Here is a 22304-nt window from a genome sequence, read left to right as displayed (position 1 = left end):
ACACTCGCAAGTGTGACTCCAGCCTAAGGACTATATTCAAATCCCTCTAAGGACTACATTCAGATCAATCTTAAGACTGCATTCAGATCTATCTAAGTACTACAATCAAATCCCTTTAAGGACTATATTCAAATCCCTCTAAGGGCTACATTCAAATTCTTTAAGGGGACATTCAAATCCCTCTAAGGACTACATTCAAATCCCTCTAAGGACTGTATTCAGATCCTTCTAAGGACTATATTCAGATCGATCTAAAGACTGCATTCAGATCCATCTAAGGACTGCAATCAAATCCCTCTTAAGGCTGCTTTACACGCGGCGATTTATCGTTCGATCGCATGTGCGATCGCACCCACCCCAATCGTTTGTGCAACACGGGCAATTTGTTGCCCGTGTCGCATAAACTCGGTAACCTCCATCACACGTACTTACCTCCCGAACGAAGTTGCTGTGGGCGGCGAACATCCTCTTCCTGAAGGGGGAGGGACATTCGGCATCACAGCGACATCACTCAGCGGCCGCCCAATAGAAGCGGAGGGGCGGAGATGAGCGGGATGTAACATCCTGCCCACCTCCTTCCTTCCGCATCGCCGGCGGGATGCAAGTAAGCTGCAGTTCATTGTTCCCGAGGTGTCACGCGGAGCGATGTGTGCTGCCTCGGAAACAATGAACAACCGGCGTGCAGAAGGACGTTTGATTTTTTGAAAATGAGCGACGTGTCAACGAGCAATGATAAGGTTAGTATTTTTGCTCGTTCACAGTCACTCGTAGCTGTCACACGCTGCGATATGTCAAACGATGCCGGATGTGTGTCACTAACGACGTGACCCCGACGACATATCGTTTGATATATCGTAGCGTGTAATGGGCCCTTTAGGACTATATTCAAATCCCTCTATGGACTGCAATCAAATACCTCTAAGGACTACATTCAAATCCCTCTAAGGACTGTATTCAGATCCTTCTAAGTACTACATTCAGATTGATCTAAAAACTGCATTCAGATCCATCTAAGGACTGCAATCAACTCCCTCTTAAGGCTGCTATACACGCGGCGATTTATCGTTAGATCGCATGTGCGATCGCACCCGCCCCCATCGTTTGTGCAACACGGGCAATTTGTTGCCCGTGTCGCACAAACTCGGTAACCCCCGTCACACGGACTTACCTTCCAAACGACCTCGCTGTGGGCGGCGAACATCCTCTTCCTGAAGGGGGAGGGACGTTCGGCGTCACAGTGACATCACACAGCGGACGCCCAATAGAAGCGGAGGGGTGGAGATGAGCGGGTTGTAAGATCCCGCCCACCTCCTTCCTTCCGCATCGCTGCAGTTTCAAATCCCTCTATGGACTGCATGACAAATTAAAATGGTATCTTAAGATACATTTCAAGAGTCAATAATTGCTAAAAACAAAACAAATGATGGCACAATTAAAGCCAATTACTCATCATGTATCTGTTATTTTTCGCTATATATTTATGGTGCATAAATATATATTATTACATATTTTTAATAAAAACTGTGCTTACATTTGTGCAAAAAACCAATACTCACTTAAGGGACTTAAAGAGAATGACCTACTGTTTAAACCAAGGTTAGGTTTTTTTGCTAAAAGGTTAGTAATTTTTCTCTCTCTATATTATGACCTGTGTGAAAAAAAAAATAAAAATATTGCAAATTTTTACACTGTGTACTGTGAACAGTATAGACTGATGGTGAGGCCACAGTCACACGTTGAGTATTTGATCAGTATTTGACATCAGTATTTTTTGGCAAAAACCAGGAGTGGAACAATCAGAAGAAAAGTAGAAACACAGGCACCACTTCTGTATTTTTCAGCCACTCCTGGTTTTGGCTTACAAATACTGACCAAATACTGAATATGTGAACGTGGCCTTACTGCTCTTTCTGGAAATTCACATGCACATTAGCAGCAACAGACTGACTCAGATATTTTGTATTGAAGCATCTAATCAGCATGTGCAAAGGTCATTGTGAAAGGAGCATTATGGTCAATGGTGGATCCACTGTTATCAGCTGTGTATAGAGGTGTTACCTGTAAAGATATCTGTGATAATGTGGTTTCTGAATATTTTATGTAAAGAACAGGAAATATGAATCTAAAATATTTACTGTGGTCACTGTGAAAAAAGCAAGATTTATATTTGTTTCAGTGTAGATTGTGATATGAAAAAAAATTAACTTTTTTTTAATACATTTACAAAAACTTGAATTAAATAACAGATCATTTTATGATACATTCCTAAGTGCCCTGCTTTTAAATAGTTATCAAGTTTCGAGTTACAGTACTTCAAGTGCTCAGACAGTGATTGATTTCCATTTGTTGTGCATTGTAGAAAGCTATAGGTACCATTTAAGATTCATGGCAAATATGTGTGATTGTCACATTGGCTTTTTGTAACATAGTGACAGCCATTAAAGAGAACCTGTCTCCAGATTTAGTGACTATAAGCTGCGGCCACCACCACTGAGTTCGTATATACTGCATTCGATAATATTGAACATAAGAGTCCAGGCTGCTCTATATAACGTAAAAATCACCTAAGGGGCGGTCCGGTCCACTGGGTGTTGCTGCTCTTCGGTTTGGCGCCTCCTCTCTCCAGTCTGGCGCCTCCTCTCTCTGGTCTGGCGCCTCCTCTCTCCGGTATAGCACCTCCTCTCTCCGATCTGGAGCCTCCTCTCTCCGGTCTGGCGCCTCCTCTCTCTGGTCTGGCGCCTCCTCTCTTTGGTCTGGCGCCTCCTCTCTCCGGTATGGCACCTCCTCTCTCCGATCTGGAGCCTCCTCTCTCCGGTCTGGCGCCTCCTCTCTCTGGTCTGGCGCCTCCTCTCTCCGGTATGGCACCTCCTCTCTCCGGTCTGGAGCCTCCTCTCTGCGATGATCGCTGTCCTCCTTCTACCCAGCTCAGTGTAGATGACATGTCCTACATCATCCACACAGGCCAACATTGTAGTCCTGCACAGGCACACTTTGATCTGCCTCAAAGTACTGTAATGTGCAGACGCAAGGAAAGGTTAAAGAACGCCCACACATGCGCACTACAATACTTTGATCTGCCCGCAGCAGGTCAGATCAAAGTGTGCCTGCCCACTGGTGGGAACATGTAGGGCATATCATCCACACTGGGCTGGGTAGAAGGAGGACGGTGATTGCCGCAGAGAGGAGGTAACGGACCGGAGAGCAGCGACACCCAGCGGACCGGACTGCCCCCCTAGGTGAGTATTATAAAGTGGTTTTTTACGTTCTACAGTGCGGCTTGGGCTCTTATATACAGTAAACTAGAATCCTGTATATAAGAGCTTACTGGTGGTGGCCTCAGCTTATAGTCGCCAAATCTGGTGACAATTTCCCTATAAGTGGCCAATTGGCCGGACATGATAGACGTCTTATAGTCTAATAAAGTAGACAATATCTCCAACTGTAGCATCATCTACAGCGTAATTCTCCATTGTATTTAGGATTATCAGCATGTCTGAGTAAGGCTTTATAAGGCTAAATTGTTGACTTCTATGACTGTGTGGAATATAAATGATGAATAAAATGATGAATGATGTTTTCCTCCTCGTGTATTGATGGTAATCCTGAATACATTTCACAGTGCTGCTTAAATCTAGATTTAGACCCAATTTCATAAAATCCATATTTATAAAATACGTTTGACCCTTTTCATTTTGGGTCTTGGGTAAAACTAATCCAACATATATTACATGGTCTTAATTTATAAAATATAAAGTACACAAGTTTCAATGCAGAATCTATCAAAACCATGGCTATAAACAATTACAAAAAAAAGTTTGCAAAGCGTAAAGTCTAAAGCTATAGCAGAAAAAAAACAGATTGTGCTTTGGTTTTCCGTTTAATCAGGTCCTCATTGCTCAGGGGGTCTCCTCCTTTGCTTCTTCTAGGGGGCCATTGTTTGCTGGGCTTTTCTGTTCACCATTCATGTTTTCATTTCTCCTAGACTCGGAGGGCTTTCTTGTTCTCATGTTATCAAGCTCTTTATGGTTCTCTCCTGTCAGGACAATATTAGGAGGAGGTCACTCTTTGCCCATAAATATTACTGTAATGCTAAGATTGGATGGATACATACTGATCTTTGTAAGAATGGGTTTAATAAAGAATTCCACCCTAACCATAAATTACAGAATACAATCTCTTAAAGAAGCACTACCAGCAAAAAGATTTTTCCCTCTTCCTAAATCATTTCTAAATACTGTATGTAAGCGATATAGTGTTGGTGCATAATGAAAAGTGACTTCCGATTTACACAGACACCATTGTGTGATTAATCTAGTCTGATTTGAACTCAAGTGACCCAGAAGAGGACCGGAGCAGCACTGGAAATGGGGGAAGACAATGATCGGTAACTAATTTAGTGCAACTACACTATATCACGTACTTATTTAGAAGAGATTACAGGATAGCATTTTAGATGTATGTGGTTCTTGAAATGGGTCTGCCATTACTTTTCTATTGATATCCATAGGATAGGCCATCAATATCTAATTGGTGGGTGTGTGACACCAAAACCCCCTCTGATCAGCTGTTACCAGTGCTGGCCGGAGGTTCTCAAATGCTAACGGACCACTGTAATTTTGTCAAAATTATAGTGTCTGTGGCTGGATACTTCCTGTGTCACAGGAGTGATGGGTGACTGAAGCAGGGGCACCTGGACTGGCCATGAGACTGGGGACCCTGCGCTGTCCCTTATCCCAAAGATGCACCCAATGGTGGCGAGGTCTGGATCGCCCGCGTGACCCTAACTCTTGTCCGAACCCTGGTCTAACACCTCCTCTCCACCACCCCTGGGGAGGGCCGGGACCAAAGAAACAAACCTCACAAATAACACAGACAGGGGAAAACCCAAACACATAAACAATGCAATCAGACACAGGGGAGAGAAAATTTGTGCACAGGAAGAAATAAGATACAGGGAGGAAATAAACTGACAACAGGGATATTTCCACACCACACAAGGTATCATACAACTCATCACCAGAAACTTGATCACACGCTAAGACTGGAGTTGCTGAAGCACAGCTCGAGCTATAATCTGAGATGAAGGACCAGATCTAGCACCTTATAAAGGGTGGAGGCGGCTGTTCATGGTCATTAGCAACCTGAGCTCCTAGCAGCAGTTCACAACCCAACAGGGATTAACTCCTACTAGACTGATGAGCAGTGAACATGAAACAGTTGAAGCCCGGCTCTGGCTGAACAGCTTGGAGACATCAGGTTGCCTGTCAGACTGTGGAGTGTGAACAGAGTCTGACATTGCCATGACACCTAGCGAGTGCAGAGCAGAACATCGCATGACAAATTGGGTGTGGATGGTGCATCTGACCATCTAGTCCTACAAGGGGGTAGTCATGACTGTCTTGTATTTTTTTATATGCACCTTTCCTAAATAAACTTGGATATTTTATATGAACTACTTCAATCCAGTTCCTTATAAGCGCCGGATCTACGTTTTTGCTTGTCTTCATACGGTTGCCCAAACGGAGTTCAGGCTGCTACTAGGATACCAGCGAATCAGAGGAGGTGAGCTGACAACATTGCTTTGTGTTTTGTGATGGTGAATCTGCAGTACCTGGTTGCAGCCACTACAGATATGACAAAACAGGTGACGTCTTCTGGCAACATCTGAGATTTTCCAGCCACCACTGCTGGTAACAGCTGATCCGCGGGTGTGCCGAGTCTCGCACTCCCACCAATCAGATATTGTGTTTCTCTCCCAAGGGTAGGCCATGAATAAAAGACAGTGGACATCCACTTTAAGTTGTAGAGATATGAAAACCATTTCAAACTCTTCCACGTTTACCTTTGTAGGGAAAGAAAACTTGGAACTATTAGTGGCGATTGAACAAATTGGAAGGCTGCTAATCAACTGAACCCTGTTGTAGAGAAACATTTTCTAAATTGATCCCAGGGTTGGTAGACGCATTTAATAACACTATGAATACACTGGTGTAAGGGATTGTTAAAAAGGGCCTCCATGGTAAGGCTGAGTTCAGACATTTGGTATATGACCTGCACTGCCTGGACCGTTTAGGGTTGTGCTGACCTGAACTTAATGCTTCATATACGCTAGCTTATCGATGAGTTTTTCTGTTTCATAATGGAATGAAAATACGGGATTGTTATAGGGCAAGAAATAGTAAATTGTATTCATAAAATATAGTTTTTGACCTATTGAGTTATCACTATAGTTTTTAAGCAGCAAATAAAATATTTTGTTCCAATGGTGTAATTTTGATGTGTCTTTTATGGAAAAAAAAACACCTTAGAAAAGTATCAGTGTTTCCTGTCACGGCTGTCTCTTTGTATTATGAGACTAGTGACAGATTCAGCACTTGAGATTAATTTCAATTCTTGACTCCCAATATTAAACATGTTTTCCTTTCCTTTGGCAGTCATAGTGTTAATGTCAGAATTCCTTGCCAGCAAGCAGACTAATTACCAGCTCAGATGTTTTACAATTGAAACTACTCCCAGTCCCTTTATGTACCCTCTGCTACCAGCAGAGGGTGCTGGTTATTCTCTGTTCTCTTTGCCACTTGGATGCTAGTCCTGAAGGTGGAAGGAGCTGCAGAAACCCTCTATTGAAGTTGCTGCGGTGGCTGCAGTCTTGGTGCTGACTACAGCAGTCTGTTGTAGTGTTTCCCCTGTCTGTCTGCCTTCCCTGTTGTGTTGCTCTAGTGCAGCGGTGGGGCTAGCATCTCTTACCTGCCCACTCACTAGCCAGGGACTATTGTAGGGTTTTTTCAGGGCTTCAGGTTCCTGCTTGGTAACAGGTGAGGAACATGTATAGGGACTGGATAGGAGTGCAGGCTACAGCGGGAGGTAAGTGGAGGAGATGTCCATCTTCCCTCTCACTAGTCCTAGGGCCCTCCATTGTTAAAGTGTCCCCAATGTACCCCTTGTTTGTTGTGGTGTAACAACTGTCGTTTTTTTGGCTCACGCCGGACCGTCCCTAGTCCGCGTTGTGATATTTCCTTTATACTTTGCTTTTCCTTAGTTACCACTCCCCATATTGGCGCAATAGCTCAAAACTGGTTTTGTTCACAATGGTCTTCACAAGGTTTGTTCACAAGATTCATTGATAGGCAGAAACCTCTTAATGAATCGGGAGCGTCATGAGTGGCCCTCACCTGTGTGCAGCTCACCACAAATCCTAATCCAATCTCTGTAGGAGTAAGATTTGTGACACAGACAATGCAAGAGCTCATCATAAATTTGACGAGCGGCGGTCGCCAGCCCTCCTTCCTCTTCAACAAAACTCACTTTGTTGGAGCTGGGTGATAATGAAGTGAGAACACCAAAAGTTGTAAAATTGTAGCATAAACTTGCGTAGCTCAAATATTCCAATGTATATGAAAATCTACATCAAACTGTGTTGTGTGAACTTAAAAAAACACATTTCGAAGAAGAGCGTTGAAGTTTTCAACCTCTACTTGAGAAGTAAATTAACATCACCATACTAGTGGGGGAGACTTTATAAACTGTTGTGGAATAATGGGGCAGATTTAGAAATACCGACTCTTTTCTTTTTTACTTTTTTAAGTTTCGAAATGCACCAAATCACAGCGACTTATTCTTCATGATACAGTTGGTGCATCCTGCTAGACATTTTCTGTAACTTTACATCACATATTGATTTACTTTGTACCAATATACATGTTTTTGCATTCAACATTACGCAGGGATGTTACGTAGATGACGTTAGTTTGGAGTAGTCTAAAAATATGCTGACATGTTCCCTTTTAAGATAGATTTAGTACAGCATATGAAAATCGTCTTTTGTCATCCAGAATTTTTTTTCTTCTTATCTATTGTTCTCCATATGACATTGACATCGATATGTCCAGGTTTTTTTTTTACATCCATAGCATCCATTTTTAAACATTTTCAACTGACTTTTTTACAAGCCCAACAGTTTCCTACAACCACATGGATGTTTTTTTTAACAAACTCATTGAGTGCAATGGGCATATAAGATCCAAGACACAGACCAGACTAGCGCACGCCAACATTTTTACACATGGACCTTCAGTCTGCATGTAAGAACGTTGATGTGAACTACACAATAACTTTCATTGATCTGTGTGCTGTCTACATAGTATCTGCTTTGCATACAGACATAAAGGACAAGGACATAAAATATGCTAAGCTGAACAAGTGCTGAAGGAATATAAATCCAATAAAGCCAAGCAATCAGCTGACTATTTTAGGCAACATTCACAAGTTCAGTATTAAAACCTTTTCTCTGAAGACGCTGTGCCAGGGAACACACATGGCTGCCGATCTGCTCCTGAAAAGGCCGATGTGGTGGATGAATTCCTCATGAAAATGTTAGCGCGACCATAAGGAGGTTGAAGAGCCCCTGGCATTAAAAGAGGTGTGCAGGGGCCTCGAAAAGGGTGAGGGAGAAGATGTCCCTCTGGAGACTGAAGCAGTGAAGAAGGAAGTAAAATTAGCAGCTGCGCCTGAACCTCGTATAGGGACGGAAGTGGCCAAATTTAATTAGAAGTGTGTGTACTGGGACCCGTCATCTCCAGTGTGTAAGGAAGCTTTGGGGATCTATAAGCCAAAGAGAGAAATCGGTGTAGTAGAGACTGGAGAGCAGTCTGTGTGGTGGAAAAACATTGGCGGGTCACTTCTATTGCAGTCTAGATGGAAGTGTGACTGTTGTGCAGGAGACACTCGTGAGAAGTTTGAAAGAAGGAAAAGGCATAAAAGTGACGTCCAGCTTGTTTTTTTAAGTTGGCCTAAGGATATGTTGAATATGAGGGTCTTGTTCCGAGATGCCTCTATCTCGGAAGGAAGATGGGACCACTTGGGTTCTTGAGGACTGCTAGTTGGAGGCAGAAGAGCCTCAGTTTGGGCTGTAGCACTGTTGGCCAGAAGAGGCCTGTGTGAGGACTGTTTTAAATGAGGGTTGTTTTTATGGCCCTCGTTGCCGATTGGGCTTGAACTGAAACTCCTAGGCAGAACTTTATTTTTCGGCTGGTTTCAAAGGTGCATATGCGACTGAAGGAAGATACCCCATCAGTCCTAGACTTTACTGAAAAAAAACATGGACTTTGCCCCCAAAACCCAACGGACTTTGGCCAAAACACCTATGGACTTTGTCCTTGAGGTACTGTGGCCTAGGCTTAAGGACTGTTGTTGGGAGGAGTAGGGAGGCATGACCCAATGATCCTGCCGGATCATGAATTTTGAGAACTATGCCCTTGGACAGGAATGGCTACTGCTGCTGTGTTGGCCTGTGGGCCCCTGTAAAAATGGACATGGACATTTGTTTCTGTGTCCCAACTTAGTGGGACCAGGGTCGTGACAACCTGAAGAAAGAAAACATCAGTGTCCCAAAGAAGCAAGGAGTCAGTGCTGATTTTATGTGTCATTGTTATGCTTTGATATCTTAGAGGTTGCCACATGGTTAGGGATGACTATTTTTAAAGAGGAAAAGAACTTAAGGAGCTGGACTTACAGTCATGTTTCCCTCCCTGAAGAGATCAATGGTTTTAATGCAAGTATTCATATATGTTGTAGTAGATAGTGTAATATGTGTAAAGATAGATAATATTATGTGAGTCACAGTACTAATACTGGCCACAAGAGGTCACTGTTTTCCTTTTCATGTGTTGTGCACTCTGCTGTGAGGAAGCTGAGTTCTGCCCAGCAACAGAAAGTAAGGGTAAGAGACAGTTCACGTTGGGACTAGCCCTGAGGAGATGAACTAGTCAATCAGGAAAAGGAAACTGTTTTTCTGATAGCTGGTAGTTAGTGTTGAGAGTACTGAAGAAGGAAGGGATTGTTGTAGTGACGCTGGTGTAGCATGAAGAAAATAGCACAGAAACAGCAAGAAACCACTAAAGAGAACCTGTTGGAGGAACAGTGGTCACACTGGTAGGCAAGTTGGAGGAGGCCTGTGAAATCCAATAACATAGTGAGTCCAGTGTATGCCACTGATGGGGGACTGGTGAAGTGAGGGTGCTGGCCAGCTGAGAACAGAAGGAAGAGCGGTAGGGCTCTAAGAGCGGCCCTTGTAATTGATCATTGATGGTGGCTGAGGTGCAGGATATTCAGCGAAAGATTGACCCATGGGTTCCAGTTCCATCAAAACCAGGAGTGGGTAAAAATGCAAAAGTGGTGCACATGTTTCTAGTATACTTTTCCACGGATGTTCCACTCCTGGTTTTGGCAGATCTATGTATTTTTCCCAGGTCTACTCGGAGTGAGTAAAAACTCGAGAAGAGACTCGTAGATGAAAGTCTATGGGTGCAATAAAAAAAATGGACGTCACACAGACCATTTGTATGCCATCCGATTGTTATGCACAGTTCACAGCCATGACTCTCCTGGTAACCAGTAAAAAAAAAGTTATATACAGTCATATGAAAAAGTTTGGGCACCCCTATTAATGTTAACCTTTTTTCTTTATAACAATTTGGGTTTTTGCAACAGCTATTTCAGTTTCATATATCTAATAACTGATGGACGGAGTAATATTTTTGGATTGAAATGAGGTTTATTGTACTAACAGAAAATGTGCAATCCGCATTTAAACAAAATTTGACCGGTGCAAAAGTAGGGGCACCCTTATCAATTTCTTGATTTGAACACTCCTAACTACTTTTTACTGACTTACTAAAGCACTAAATTGGTTTTGTAACCTCATTGAGCTTTGAACTTCATAGGCAGGTGTATCCAATCATGAGAAAAGGTATTTAAGGGGGCCACTTGCAAGTTGTTCTCCTATTTGAATCTCCTATGAAGAGTGGCATCATGGACTCCTCAAAACAACTCTCAAATGATCTGAAAACAAAGATTATTCAACATAGTTGTTCAGGGGAAGGATACAAAAACTTGTCTCAGAGATTTAAACTGTCAGTGTCCACTGTGAGGAACATAGTAAGGAAATGGAAGAACACAGGTACAGTTCTTGTTAAGCCCAGAAGTGGCAGACCAAGAAAAATATCAGAACGGCAGAGAAGAAGAATGGTGAAAACAGTCAAGGACAATCAACAGACCACCTCCAAAGACCTGCAGCATCATCTTGCTGCAGATGGTGTCAATTATGCATCGGTCAACAATACAGCACATGTTGCACAAGGAGAAGCTGTATAGGAGAGTGATGCGAAAGAAGCCGTTTCTGCAAGCACGCCACAAACAGAGTCGCCTGAGGTATGCAAAAGCACATTTGGACAAGTCAGTTACATTTTGGAAGAAGGTCCTGTGGACTGATGAAACAAAGATTGAGTTATTTGGTCATATAAAAAGGCGTTATGCATGGAGGCAAGAAACACGGCATTCCAAGAAAAGCACTTGCTACCCACAGTAAAATTTGGTGGAGGTTCCATCATGCTTTGGGGCTGTGTGGCCAATGCCGGCACCGGGAATCTTGTTAAAGTTGAGGGTCGCATGGATTCAACTCAGTATCAGCAGATTCTTGACAATAATGTGCAAGAATCAGTGACGAAGTTGAAGTTACGCAGGGGATGGATATTTCAGCAAGACAATGATCCAAAACACCGCTCCAAATCTACTCAGGCATTCATGCAGAGGAACAGTTACAATATTCTGGAATGGCTATCCCAGACCTGAATATCATTGAAAATCTGTGGGATGATTTGAAGCGTGCTGTCCATGCCCGGCGACCATCAAACTTAACTGAACTGGAATTTTTTTGTAAACAGGAATGGTCAAATATACCTTCATCCAGGATCCAGGAACTCATTAAAAGCTACAGGAAGCGACTAGAGGCTGCTATTTTTGCAAAAGGAGGATCTACACAATATGTCACTTTTATGTTGAGGTGCCCATACTTTTGCAGCGGTCAAATTTTGTTTAAATGTGGATTGCACATTTTCTGTTAGTACAATAAACCTCATTTCAATCCAGAAATATTACTCAGTCCATCAGTTATTAGGTATATGAAACTGAAATAGCTGTTGCAAAAACCCAAATTCTTATAAAGAAAAAAGGTTAACATTAATAGGGGTGCCCAAACTTTTTCATATGACTGTACATAGATCAATAGACAATAGATAGAGAGATAGATAGATAGATAAATAGATAGAATGCAGATATATAATTTGTCAACTCTCCTAAACCTTTTAGTGCCTTTCATGTGGCACTAAAGGGTGTTTAGCCTGGTTTAACCTAATAAATACTGTACATATGTAGTAAAAAAAACAATCTAGGGTATCCCTATTTCTGATAACCAGCAAAGGTAAAGCAAGCCGTTGTGGGCTGATGATATCAGGCTGGGAAGATCCAAGGGGATTAGCCCCTTCCTAGCCTAAAAATAGCAGCCCACAACCACCTCGGAAGTGGCACATTATATAAGATGTGCCAATTCTGGCGCTTCTCCTTGGCTCTTCTGATTGTCCTGGTGCGTTGACAATTCGGGTAATGATTTTTGGAGTTGATGTCAGCTGTGTAGTATGAGCTTGCATCATCTCTGGTGTTAGTAATGAAGAGGTGTCTATCAGACACCCCCATTACTAGCCCAGTAAATCAAAAGAAAAAAAAACAGACACAAAAAGATTTCATTGTAGAAAAGAACTCCCCGACAGTGTTTTCTTACTTTGACTCTGGAATTGGTTCCAAAATTTCTAGTATATTGTGCAACCAAAATTTTGAGTAAATAGTTTTGGCTGTAATACCCCTTTTAATTGTACTCCCTTTATATACGGTATACTATATGTTGCTGTGCTTTGTGATCTCTGCCTGTTATATCAGTCACAATGTATGAGGCAGGCAGCGATCGCAGCTTGTACTCGTGGCTCCTTTCTATAAATATGACTTAGAAATACATTAGCTTCAGCGAGGTTACATTAATACACGTGTGTTAAACGCTATGTCAGACTGCATTAACGAGCTGAATGACTTTGGTTTGCCGCTCTGTGACAGAGATTGCATGGCTTGTTACTTGACAGTATATTGTGACAGGATGTATAAATTCCACGTCTCCTGAGATCTTTGCACCCACTTCATTACTGCTGTCGGATATCGTAGGTTAAACAGTTTGCTGCAGATTTCTGAAAAATCTTGAATTTGTCTTTACGTGTATTGTCAGACTCATGCGCGGGATGGCGGTTTTATTTCACTTAAGGCTGCTATCTTAAAGCAATATGTCTGATGATATATCTGCTGAGGTTTATCTTAAGACATTACTGGTGATGTTAAAGGGTAAGTACATATATCCCATATATAATTCATCACAGACTTTCTCATCTAGATAATGGTGCTGGCGGAGAAGGATCTGTGCTTTGTAGACAGATTCTTTTATAGAACCATTCTATGTCTTGGGCCAAATGAAAGGGGTTATAAGTAGATATTTCCTTTGAATGACATTTTGTGACATCTAGAAGGTCTCGTGCAAAAAGCAACCCACATTTTGTGCTGCCCATAAGGGCTCATGCATATAGCAAACCACATTTTGTGCTGTCCATAAGGGCTCATGCATATAGCAAAACACATTTTGTGGTGCCTGTATTAGGAGGTGGCCATGTTCCCTGCCTCTAAAGACGTTGACCGCACTGTCTTTATATGATGTTGTCATGTACAATGTAAAGTGAAGTGTTCCTGCATAAAGTAATGTAAGAATGTAACTGATAATGTAAAACGGGAGATGTTGCCATCTAGTGGCTGGTTTAGATGATGCTTGTAGAAATAATAAAATAGGAAAGAGTTAAGATGTGGGATTAGCCCATAGGGCAGGAGTTTTTTCCTGTAGGTAGAGGAGAGACTCCATCTTAGAGTCAACTACTTAGAGCTAGGGCCAGAGAGAGAATGTAGTGTGGCCAGGTGTGCCCAATGCAAGTTGGGCAGGACTCCCTAAACTCCCAGGCATGAAGACTTCTAGATGTCTGGAACATAAGACTTAGGGTCATGTAAGAGTGCACCCAAAAGCCCCCTTCCATAGAGGTCTAGGAGACAAGAAGGAAAGTTCAGGGAGCCCGAAACGGAAAGTGAAGGCTGATAGTGCTATTGAAGACGTTACGTTCCACGCAATAGAGTCAACCCAGTTCTCTAGTGCAGAAACTCCTGAGACATTTGGGGCAAGAGGCTTGAGTAGGTTTACTAGAAAGGTACCTTAACCAACTCCTAGGGGAGGAATACATGACGTGGTGCTGTGGGTGTGTGAAACAAGGGATTCTGAAAGTGGTGCGAACTCAGTGAGGGATACTGAACTATTGAAGTGTGCTGTAACCAGAAGCAGAATCATTGAAACGCATGTATCAATGGTGACATGACATGTTTACAGAGGGCAATATCGTTGTTACCAAATAAAAGTTCTTTTATATAAAACGGAATCAAGTGCTGCTTAATTTGCATATGGTGGGCAGCCTGAGGTGGAGAGACACTGAAGGCAGCGGTGATCATGTAACCATACCACACCACAAAGTTACCTGGGAACACAAATTTTCTGTAGTGTGCCAGGTCGTGATACTGTAGTAAATTGCCGTTATTAAAATTCCACCCACAGACCCTTTTTTAAAGAGTACCCCCACAGAGGCTGGTGCAGAGTGGCCACACAAACCCTTTTTTAAGAATACCCCCACAGGTTCTTTACTAAAATTCTCCCACACAGACCCTTTTTTAAGAGTTACCCCACAGAGCCTGGTGCAGAGTGGCCACATGGAGCCTTTTTTAAGAGGACTCCCACTGAGAAGTTATTAAAATTCCCCCACATAGCTTTTTTTTTAAAAAATACCCTTTCAAAGCCTTTATTAAAAATTCCTCCACGGACCCTTTTTGAAGCGCATCCCCACAAGACCTGGTCATAAAAATCCTGGCACACCAATGAAAAGAAGAAACCAATTAAACAAACTTGCTACATTAAATTTCCCTAACGGCAGAAACCAATGACTCTGGATAAATTTCTTAGGATCTGGACACCCTGGACCCTGGCTCTTGATTCCCTACCATTTCAGAACCTTATTGGTAACGCATGACGCGTGTTACGTTAGTCCAATGTAGCGGCCCGAGTACGGGGGAAGTAACCTCTACCATGCCTTCCCTCCCTCTCTTTCTGTTGCTCTTCTCTCCCCCTTTTCCTTCTCTTCTTTTCCTTATCTTTCCCCCTTGCTACTTTCCTTTCTCTCTGGTTCTCGTTAAATCTTCAAATTTTTTCCTTTTCTTTTTTGTTTTCGGCAGTAGCCTTGCTTTGTTTGAGGTGTAGATTTACTTTGGAAGGAGATTGTCTGTATTATAAAAGGTGGTTACATGTCATATGCGTGCCTTATGACAGTAAGAGAAGGGGTGTTAGTTAGGATGTGGCTTATACTCTTCTCTGTAAGTTGACATGAAGTGATCACGTATTTGAATCTTCTTTTTTTTTCTTCCTGTAAATTCTCTTGTTTACTTTAATAAAGAAAGATTAAACATAAATTTGTATTATCGAGTGGCCCATGTACATTCAGAGAATAAGCCAATGTTTCGACTTTTTTTTATTGCCTTTTTCAAGGTATCTGCAAATATAAATAAAAATGTAATGTCGCAAGACCACTGGATTTGTTTTTTCACTGGTGTGCCAAGAATACTCATTACTTGGATCACTTCAGTTTTTTCTGATCACCCATATACCCACGGCAGATAGAGCGAGACATTCAAGAAAGACATCAATATATTGGAGCAAGTCCAGAAAAGAGCAATCAAGATGGTAGAAGGTCTGCAAACCATGTCATATGAAGACCGACTAAAAGAACTAAGAATGTTAAGTTTGAAAAAGAGAACAATAGAGAAGGGGTTTATGCCGCGCTATTCATCAGGAAGGAGGACAGAGATGATCAATGCTCCTTTATTGTAGCTTAGTCTACGCGTTTCAGGAGCTCTCCTGAAATGCGTAGACACAAGCTACCATAAAGGAACATTGATCATCTCTCTATCCTCCTTCCTGATGAATAGCGCGGCATAAACCCCTTCTCTGTTGTTCTCTGTTATCAACCACGGGGGCTGCAGCAGATTTCATCCCAACAATATAAGCTTTCATAGGAGTTGTGACTGTCACAACTCCTTAAGGTGAGTGTATTCCTTTTATTTTCCCCAGATATATACCGGGTAAGACCCTATTGCGCTTTTTCTCTCCTCACCTTTACCTCGTTTAGTTTGAAAAAGAGAAGGCTGAGAGGAAACTTAATAGCGGTCTACAAATATCTGAAAGGTAGTCTCAGTGCAGAGGGAACTACCCTATTCTCATTAGCACAAGGAAGTACAAGAAGCAATAGGATGAAACTCAAAGGAAGGAGCTTCAGATTAGACATCAGAAAAACTTTCTGACAGTGAGGGCAGTCAGGAAGGGGAACAGGCTACCACGGGAGGTGTGCGCTCTCCATCAATGGAAATCTTCAAGTGTAAAATGGATAAATATATAGCTGGGATGATTTAGGAAAGCCTGCACTTGCAGGGGATGGGACCCGATGACCCTTGAGGTTCCTTCCAACTCTACTATTCTATGATTCTATGAGACTTACCTTCTCTACATAAAAGTCTGTACACATATTGAACATTTTGTGCAGATATGGTTCCAGATCATGGAGCCTTAGGTAATGAAATGAGCGAACCTTTAGAGGCTCAGTTCGCTGGCCACAAATGAACCGCTCCTCTACATAACCGAACCTTGCACGTTGAGGTTCAGAAACACTGATTGCCAGTTTGAGTCTCTGCTCACATACAGCCAGCTATAAGCAGATCACTTCAGGGGGAGGGTGGGCGAGTTTTTTCAAACTTTTTTTTGTGACGCGTTGCATCGGAGCATGCTATTACCCCCAGTGTGAGCCGTTCAAATACGGCAAGCGGCTCGCACAGGACTGCGCACCAAGCGCATCTGAGCCCTGCGTTGCTCGCGTAAGTTATGTCCGCATGTAAAGCATCCAAACTCTGAACCCGAACCTTGACTAAAGTTGGTGTTTGGTTCGAAAACCGAACCTAAGGTTTGATCGTCTCTACTTAGGTACTCTTTGTGTCACCATATGGACATCAATCTATGGGGACTGTGTAAATATGACCTGGTGCACAGATCATTATTTGCAATTTATATTACATTTCCTATTAAAGTACCCATAACTTCTTCAAGACCAGCCCATTATTCATTTTTGTTTTTTGATTTTTTTTTTATCCCCCTCTTCCAAGACTCATAGTTTGTTTTTTTATCTGTCTTTTGATTTAGACATATTTTGCCTTGTTTTTTTGTGGGATAAGTTGTTGGTTTGAATGACATTATTAGGTTTACCAAGTGGATGAAATAGTGGAAAAAAAAACCCCACAACTCTGAGATTTCTTTTTGCCGGATGAAAATGATCTGGCAACATAACTCTTCAGGTTAGTACAATCACGGCAATTCCTAATATATGTATATTTGTTCAGTATTTTAGTGGTTAAAAATATTCAAAACTTTGTAAAAAAAATTTGGTTTGTGTCATCATTTTTTGAGACCCATAACTTTTTTATTCTCCATCAATAAAGTTGTATGAGTTTTTTCACAGTAAGCCGTAGCTTTTATTGATAGAATTTTAGAGCATATAAACGTTTTGGTGGAGTTGCATTGACCGTTGACCAAAAAAATTACAATTTTGGCATTGCGATTTTTCTTCCATATATGGCTTACTATTTTCATAGTATGGATATATAAATAATAAATATGTTTATTTTTACAATTTTTTATTTTTGAATTGGTGAAAAAGGGTCATTTAAACAGTCCACTAGATTTATTGAATGGTCTTTGAGGCAAGTTCCAATTGGCAACTGTCGGATTTGGATAATAGTCAGCTTTTATTGAACAATTCAATGTCTTGATCCACATGAAAGGGGTTTTAAGTAGATATTTCCTTTGAATAACATTTTGGGCTGCAACGCCCATCCCGACAGACATTTACATGTATGTCAGGGTGCATCGGGTTAATAAAACCACTTTATATGGAAATAAAATGCCATATCAGTATTAACATTTGTTGACACCTAAGGCTATGTTCCTACTAGGAGCTTTAAGCTACATGTTTACGCTGCGTCAAAAATGCAGCTTCTTCCAGCAATGTGGATGGGATTTATAGAAATCTCCGTCCCACTGCGCTTCTTTTTTACATTGCTTAAACTCACTTGCGGTAGCATTTTTCAGATCCGCAACATGTCAGTTTCTCTTGAGGGTACGTTGAGTTTTCTGTGCAGAGTTTCCCCGCAGAGTTGCATTAGATGTGGAAAATGTAAACTAATTTACATAATAGGTGCAAAAATTCTACAACAAGCAAAACTATTCAAATACTCATCATGGGAACATAGCCTAACTCCAACTTGCTGAGGCCAGTATTTTTTACCATTCATTGACTATAACACTGTAGTCATATCACCAGCATAGCTTTACGATCCGATGTAGTATTCGCACCAGGACCCTGATGCCTAAGGAGGCTTAAAGGAGTTTTCCCACTACTCATATCACTGTCTTTCATTTATCCTAACTTTTCCTAACTAACCCTTTCCCAAAATACTTCTGCAACCTACCCTGTAAGCTGATCGCTCTGCAGCTCCTGTATTCTTATGTTGAAGTTTTAGCTTTGATTCTTCTGGTTAGGAGACCAGAATCGGACATACTGAGCAGGGAACATTACTGGAGGGGCTACCTCTCTGTGAGTGACAGCAGTCTGGGCATGCAAGCCCAGATCACTTTTCACTCTCCTCTCAGCCAGCTTTTCAGTGCAGTGCTTTCATGTGACAGTGCTGTGATTGCCGATCATTAGATCAGTATATCACCCTACATCGCATGATCTGCACACTGCAGCGCTTGGCAGATGAAAGCACCGAAGTGTAAAGCAGGCTGATAGGACAGTGAAGTATGATCTGGGCATGTGTGTCCAAACTGCTGTCACTCACAGAGAGGCAGTCCTGCCCCCACCAGTGATGTACCCTGCTCAGTTTGTTTGGGAGAATCAGAGCTAAAACAAACGTGGGAATATACATGCCACTGAGAGATCAACATACAGGAGCAGGGTAGATAACAGAAGTACATTGGGAAAGAGTTAGTTAGGAATAGTTAGGACAAATGAAAGAGGCTCACATTCATGGAGGAAAATCTCTTTAAGATCCCTGTGTGTCTCATAAGAAGACACCAGTGTTAGAAAGAAATAAGGGATGAGAGGGGACAATTGAAAGATTGTCGATCACGGTTTGTCTATCCTCTTGGGTCAACACAACAATAGGAAGGCAGTCAAATGTCATGAAATACCCTGTGTTTAGTTTGTTTTTAATTTTCCTTGAATACTTTGGCTGTCATGTATTATAATTGACCTTGTAAAAAAGTGTCTACGTTGCCAATAGTAACCAATTAGAGTTTGGATTCTGCTTTTCAAATAGCACATTGTTAAGGACAAGAATGGCTCCTTTTTTAGACTGTCTTGCTTCGCCAGTCCTATTAAATCCTATAATACTGACAGAACGAACCTCTAGACCAGACTGAAAGTGTCCACGCTCCAGCGTATTAACATTCTGCAGAGCCTGTCTCCGCTGACTGATGACTGCACTTGGAAGTGATTTTTGTGAGTAAATCTATCAAACTGCTGAGTGATGAGAATTAAAATCTAGATTAATGTGTATTGTGTTGACAGTCGGAGACATTCCAGAAAAACTTTACACATAGTTGGAAAGAATGCTGGAGGGAGGTGTATATTGATTTGGGGGATCTCTGGAACCATGAGATCATTGCTCTTCTCATCACACACACAGGACATATCGTAACTGAGGTACAATAACTAGTGATTATTGTGTATCAACCCTTAATATACCCTAATGGCAAGTAAAGGAAATCTGTCAACAGGATATGATAATGTAAGCTGATTTCAGCATGCTGCAAGGGTTAAAAAAGAAAAAACATCTGTGTTTCTCTTATCTGTGTGCAGCTATTGTTTACCTAAACTAAAGTGTTTATAGCTCTGTGATTAACATTGGTGTGACTCCAGGCCTCATGCTCAGCAGTCCAGCCTAGCAGCTGCTGTGATTACACCTCAAAGTCAATGGACAATCTCTATAGAGAGCCTGGTGTGGGCGGGGGCAGCTCCCAGCTCTGCTACACTCAATTCTTTGATAACCTCACAATGGCTGCACACAGTAATCTAAGTGATACATCGTTACTTTCAGAATCTCTTTGCCTACAACATGCTGCTCTCAGATGAAGTAGCAAAAACATGCTGACAGATTCCCTTTAATTACATAGTTTTGGCGCTAAAAATATTTTTTTGCAATTGGGTATCATTAAAAATGTTGCATTGTTTGGATTTTATAGCCCTTTTCTTTCCCCAGGCACATTGTTGGCTGAAGAAATAGAGTAACTAAGTATCTATCAGTGAGCTCACTTTGATGCAGAGTTTGCATCTTTTTATATATATATATATATATATATATATATATATATGTATATATATATATATATATTTTTACTGAGCTCTAGTGATGAGGAGCAAACACTACCATGCTCGGGTGCTCGGTACTTGTAACGAGCAGGTGGATGCCCAGATGGGCGTGACTCGGGCACCCAAGTATAATGAAAGCCAATGGGGAAGAGTTCCCGGAAAGATGCTTGAGTTTCTTACTGACTTCCATTATACTCAGGTACTCAAATCCCACCCATTCGAGCATTCAACTGCTCGAGCACCCAAGCATGGTAGTACTAACAAATCACTACTAAGTTGATTAATAACCACAAATCACATCAAAGAAGAGCTGAACTTTCATGTTATGATCAATGAGCTGATAGGAGAACAGTAAATCATATATATAAGGGTTACTAACACTGTCAAATAGAGCTCACTGACAGATTCATAGTTAACTAATTCTGCAGCCAGTAATAGCCAGTGCAGCACAGTGTATAGAAAGCAAACAGTGCAAAATTTTTAATGAAACCCAATTGCAAAAATAATGTTTAGCCCCAAATTCATGCATTTAGAAAAGAAAATGCCCTCACAGGTTATTGCTCTTTAAGAAACTAAACTGGCCAGTGGAGTCATGGTGTCCTGTACATGTATGTGACTTTTGCAGCTAGTCACTCACCTCAGCTGTAATTATACCATGTATGACAAGTGACTACTAAGGCTAATAATTGAAGCAATTGTACATGTACGGCACAGCGTCATGCCAGGACTCCAAAAACTTGCTGTGACTATGGAGCTAGAGTACCAGGGACAGGGAAAGAGACAGACAGAGACAGACAGGGAAAGAGACAGGCAGACAGGGAAAGAGACAGAGAGACAGACAGGGAAAGAGACAGAGAGACAGACAGGGAAAGAGACAGAGAGACAGACAGGGAAAAGAGACAGAGAGACAGACAGGGAAAGAGACAGAGAGATAGGGAAAGAGACAGACAGACAAGGAAAGAGACAGACAGACAGAGAAAGAGGTAGAGTGAGAGAGAGAGACAGTCACAGGCAGACACACAGACAGAGAGGGAGACAGACAGAGACAGGGAGAGAGACAGAAAGATGGTTACTATCCCGGGCAATGCCGGGTGCTACAGCTAGTATTAGTATATAATTAATGTTGTATTTTTTATTATTTTAAAAGGGGTTGTCCACTGCTAGGATATTTTTTTTTCATTAACCGAATGTATTTAAGGCTAAAAATAATTTTTGCAATTTTGTTTCATAAAAATTTGCACCGTTTTGCTTTTTCAGCCTCTTTGATTCCCTGCACATTCAACTTTGTAGTGGTCTGTGGTCATAAATCAGCTGAAAGGAACTGGAAAAAAAAGGCATAAAAAAAGAGTTAGAAACTCTGTCTTTGGACAGTCAGAAAAAGCTCACTGATAGATTCTCACTTAACTCATTCTGTAGCCAACCATAGAGAGTGCAACATAGAGGCTACATAAGGCAAACTGTAGAAAATGGTTAATGAAATCCAATCAATAAAACGTTTTATAGCCAAAAACACATGTATTTCCGTAAGGAAAAAAAAAGTCACCAAAAGTGGTGTGTTGTGTAAACTCTCAGACAGCTACTTTAAGGCAGCGTTTCTTCATAACATGTAGGTGTATCCCATGCAAAGCCAACCATCTGCCCATTCAGAAAAAGTAAAAATACCAATCGGAGAATATGGCAAAAAAATATTTACATACAGAAGTGACAAGATCAAGTCGGGAAAAATAAAACGTTTCCAAAATGTAAAAAAAAAATGTAAAAAACAAAATGCCCTGTGCACAGATATTAAGACATATGTAGGTGCAAAATTCAGGTAAATCGCCTTTAGAGAATTAGCCCACTTCAGTGTAAGATTACGATTCTCCACTACAGACCACG

The 22304-nt window shown here is 41.5% G+C and overlaps 1 protein-coding gene across 1 annotated transcript in view; it reads right to left on the bottom strand.

The window, feature by feature from the left end:
- Window positions 1-3194: 3194 nt before the first annotated feature.
- The window catches only part of TACR1 (tachykinin receptor 1), a 425739-nt gene continuing 406629 nt past the window's right edge, over window positions 3195-22304 (bottom strand). Inside the window, exon 6 of the mRNA XM_075346141.1 lies at window positions 3195-4033. Coding sequence (XP_075202256.1) covers window positions 3897-4033 — 137 coding nt within the window. The 3' untranslated portion in view covers window positions 3195-3896. The remainder of the gene's footprint in view (window positions 4034-22304) is intronic.

Source organism: Anomaloglossus baeobatrachus, chromosome 4 (genome assembly GCF_048569485.1).
Source record: "Anomaloglossus baeobatrachus isolate aAnoBae1 chromosome 4, aAnoBae1.hap1, whole genome shotgun sequence".
Lineage (NCBI taxonomy): Eukaryota > Metazoa > Chordata > Amphibia > Anura > Aromobatidae > Anomaloglossus > Anomaloglossus baeobatrachus.
The sequence above is the reverse complement of the archived record's forward strand: the minus strand, read 5'-3'. Positions and strand labels throughout refer to the sequence as shown.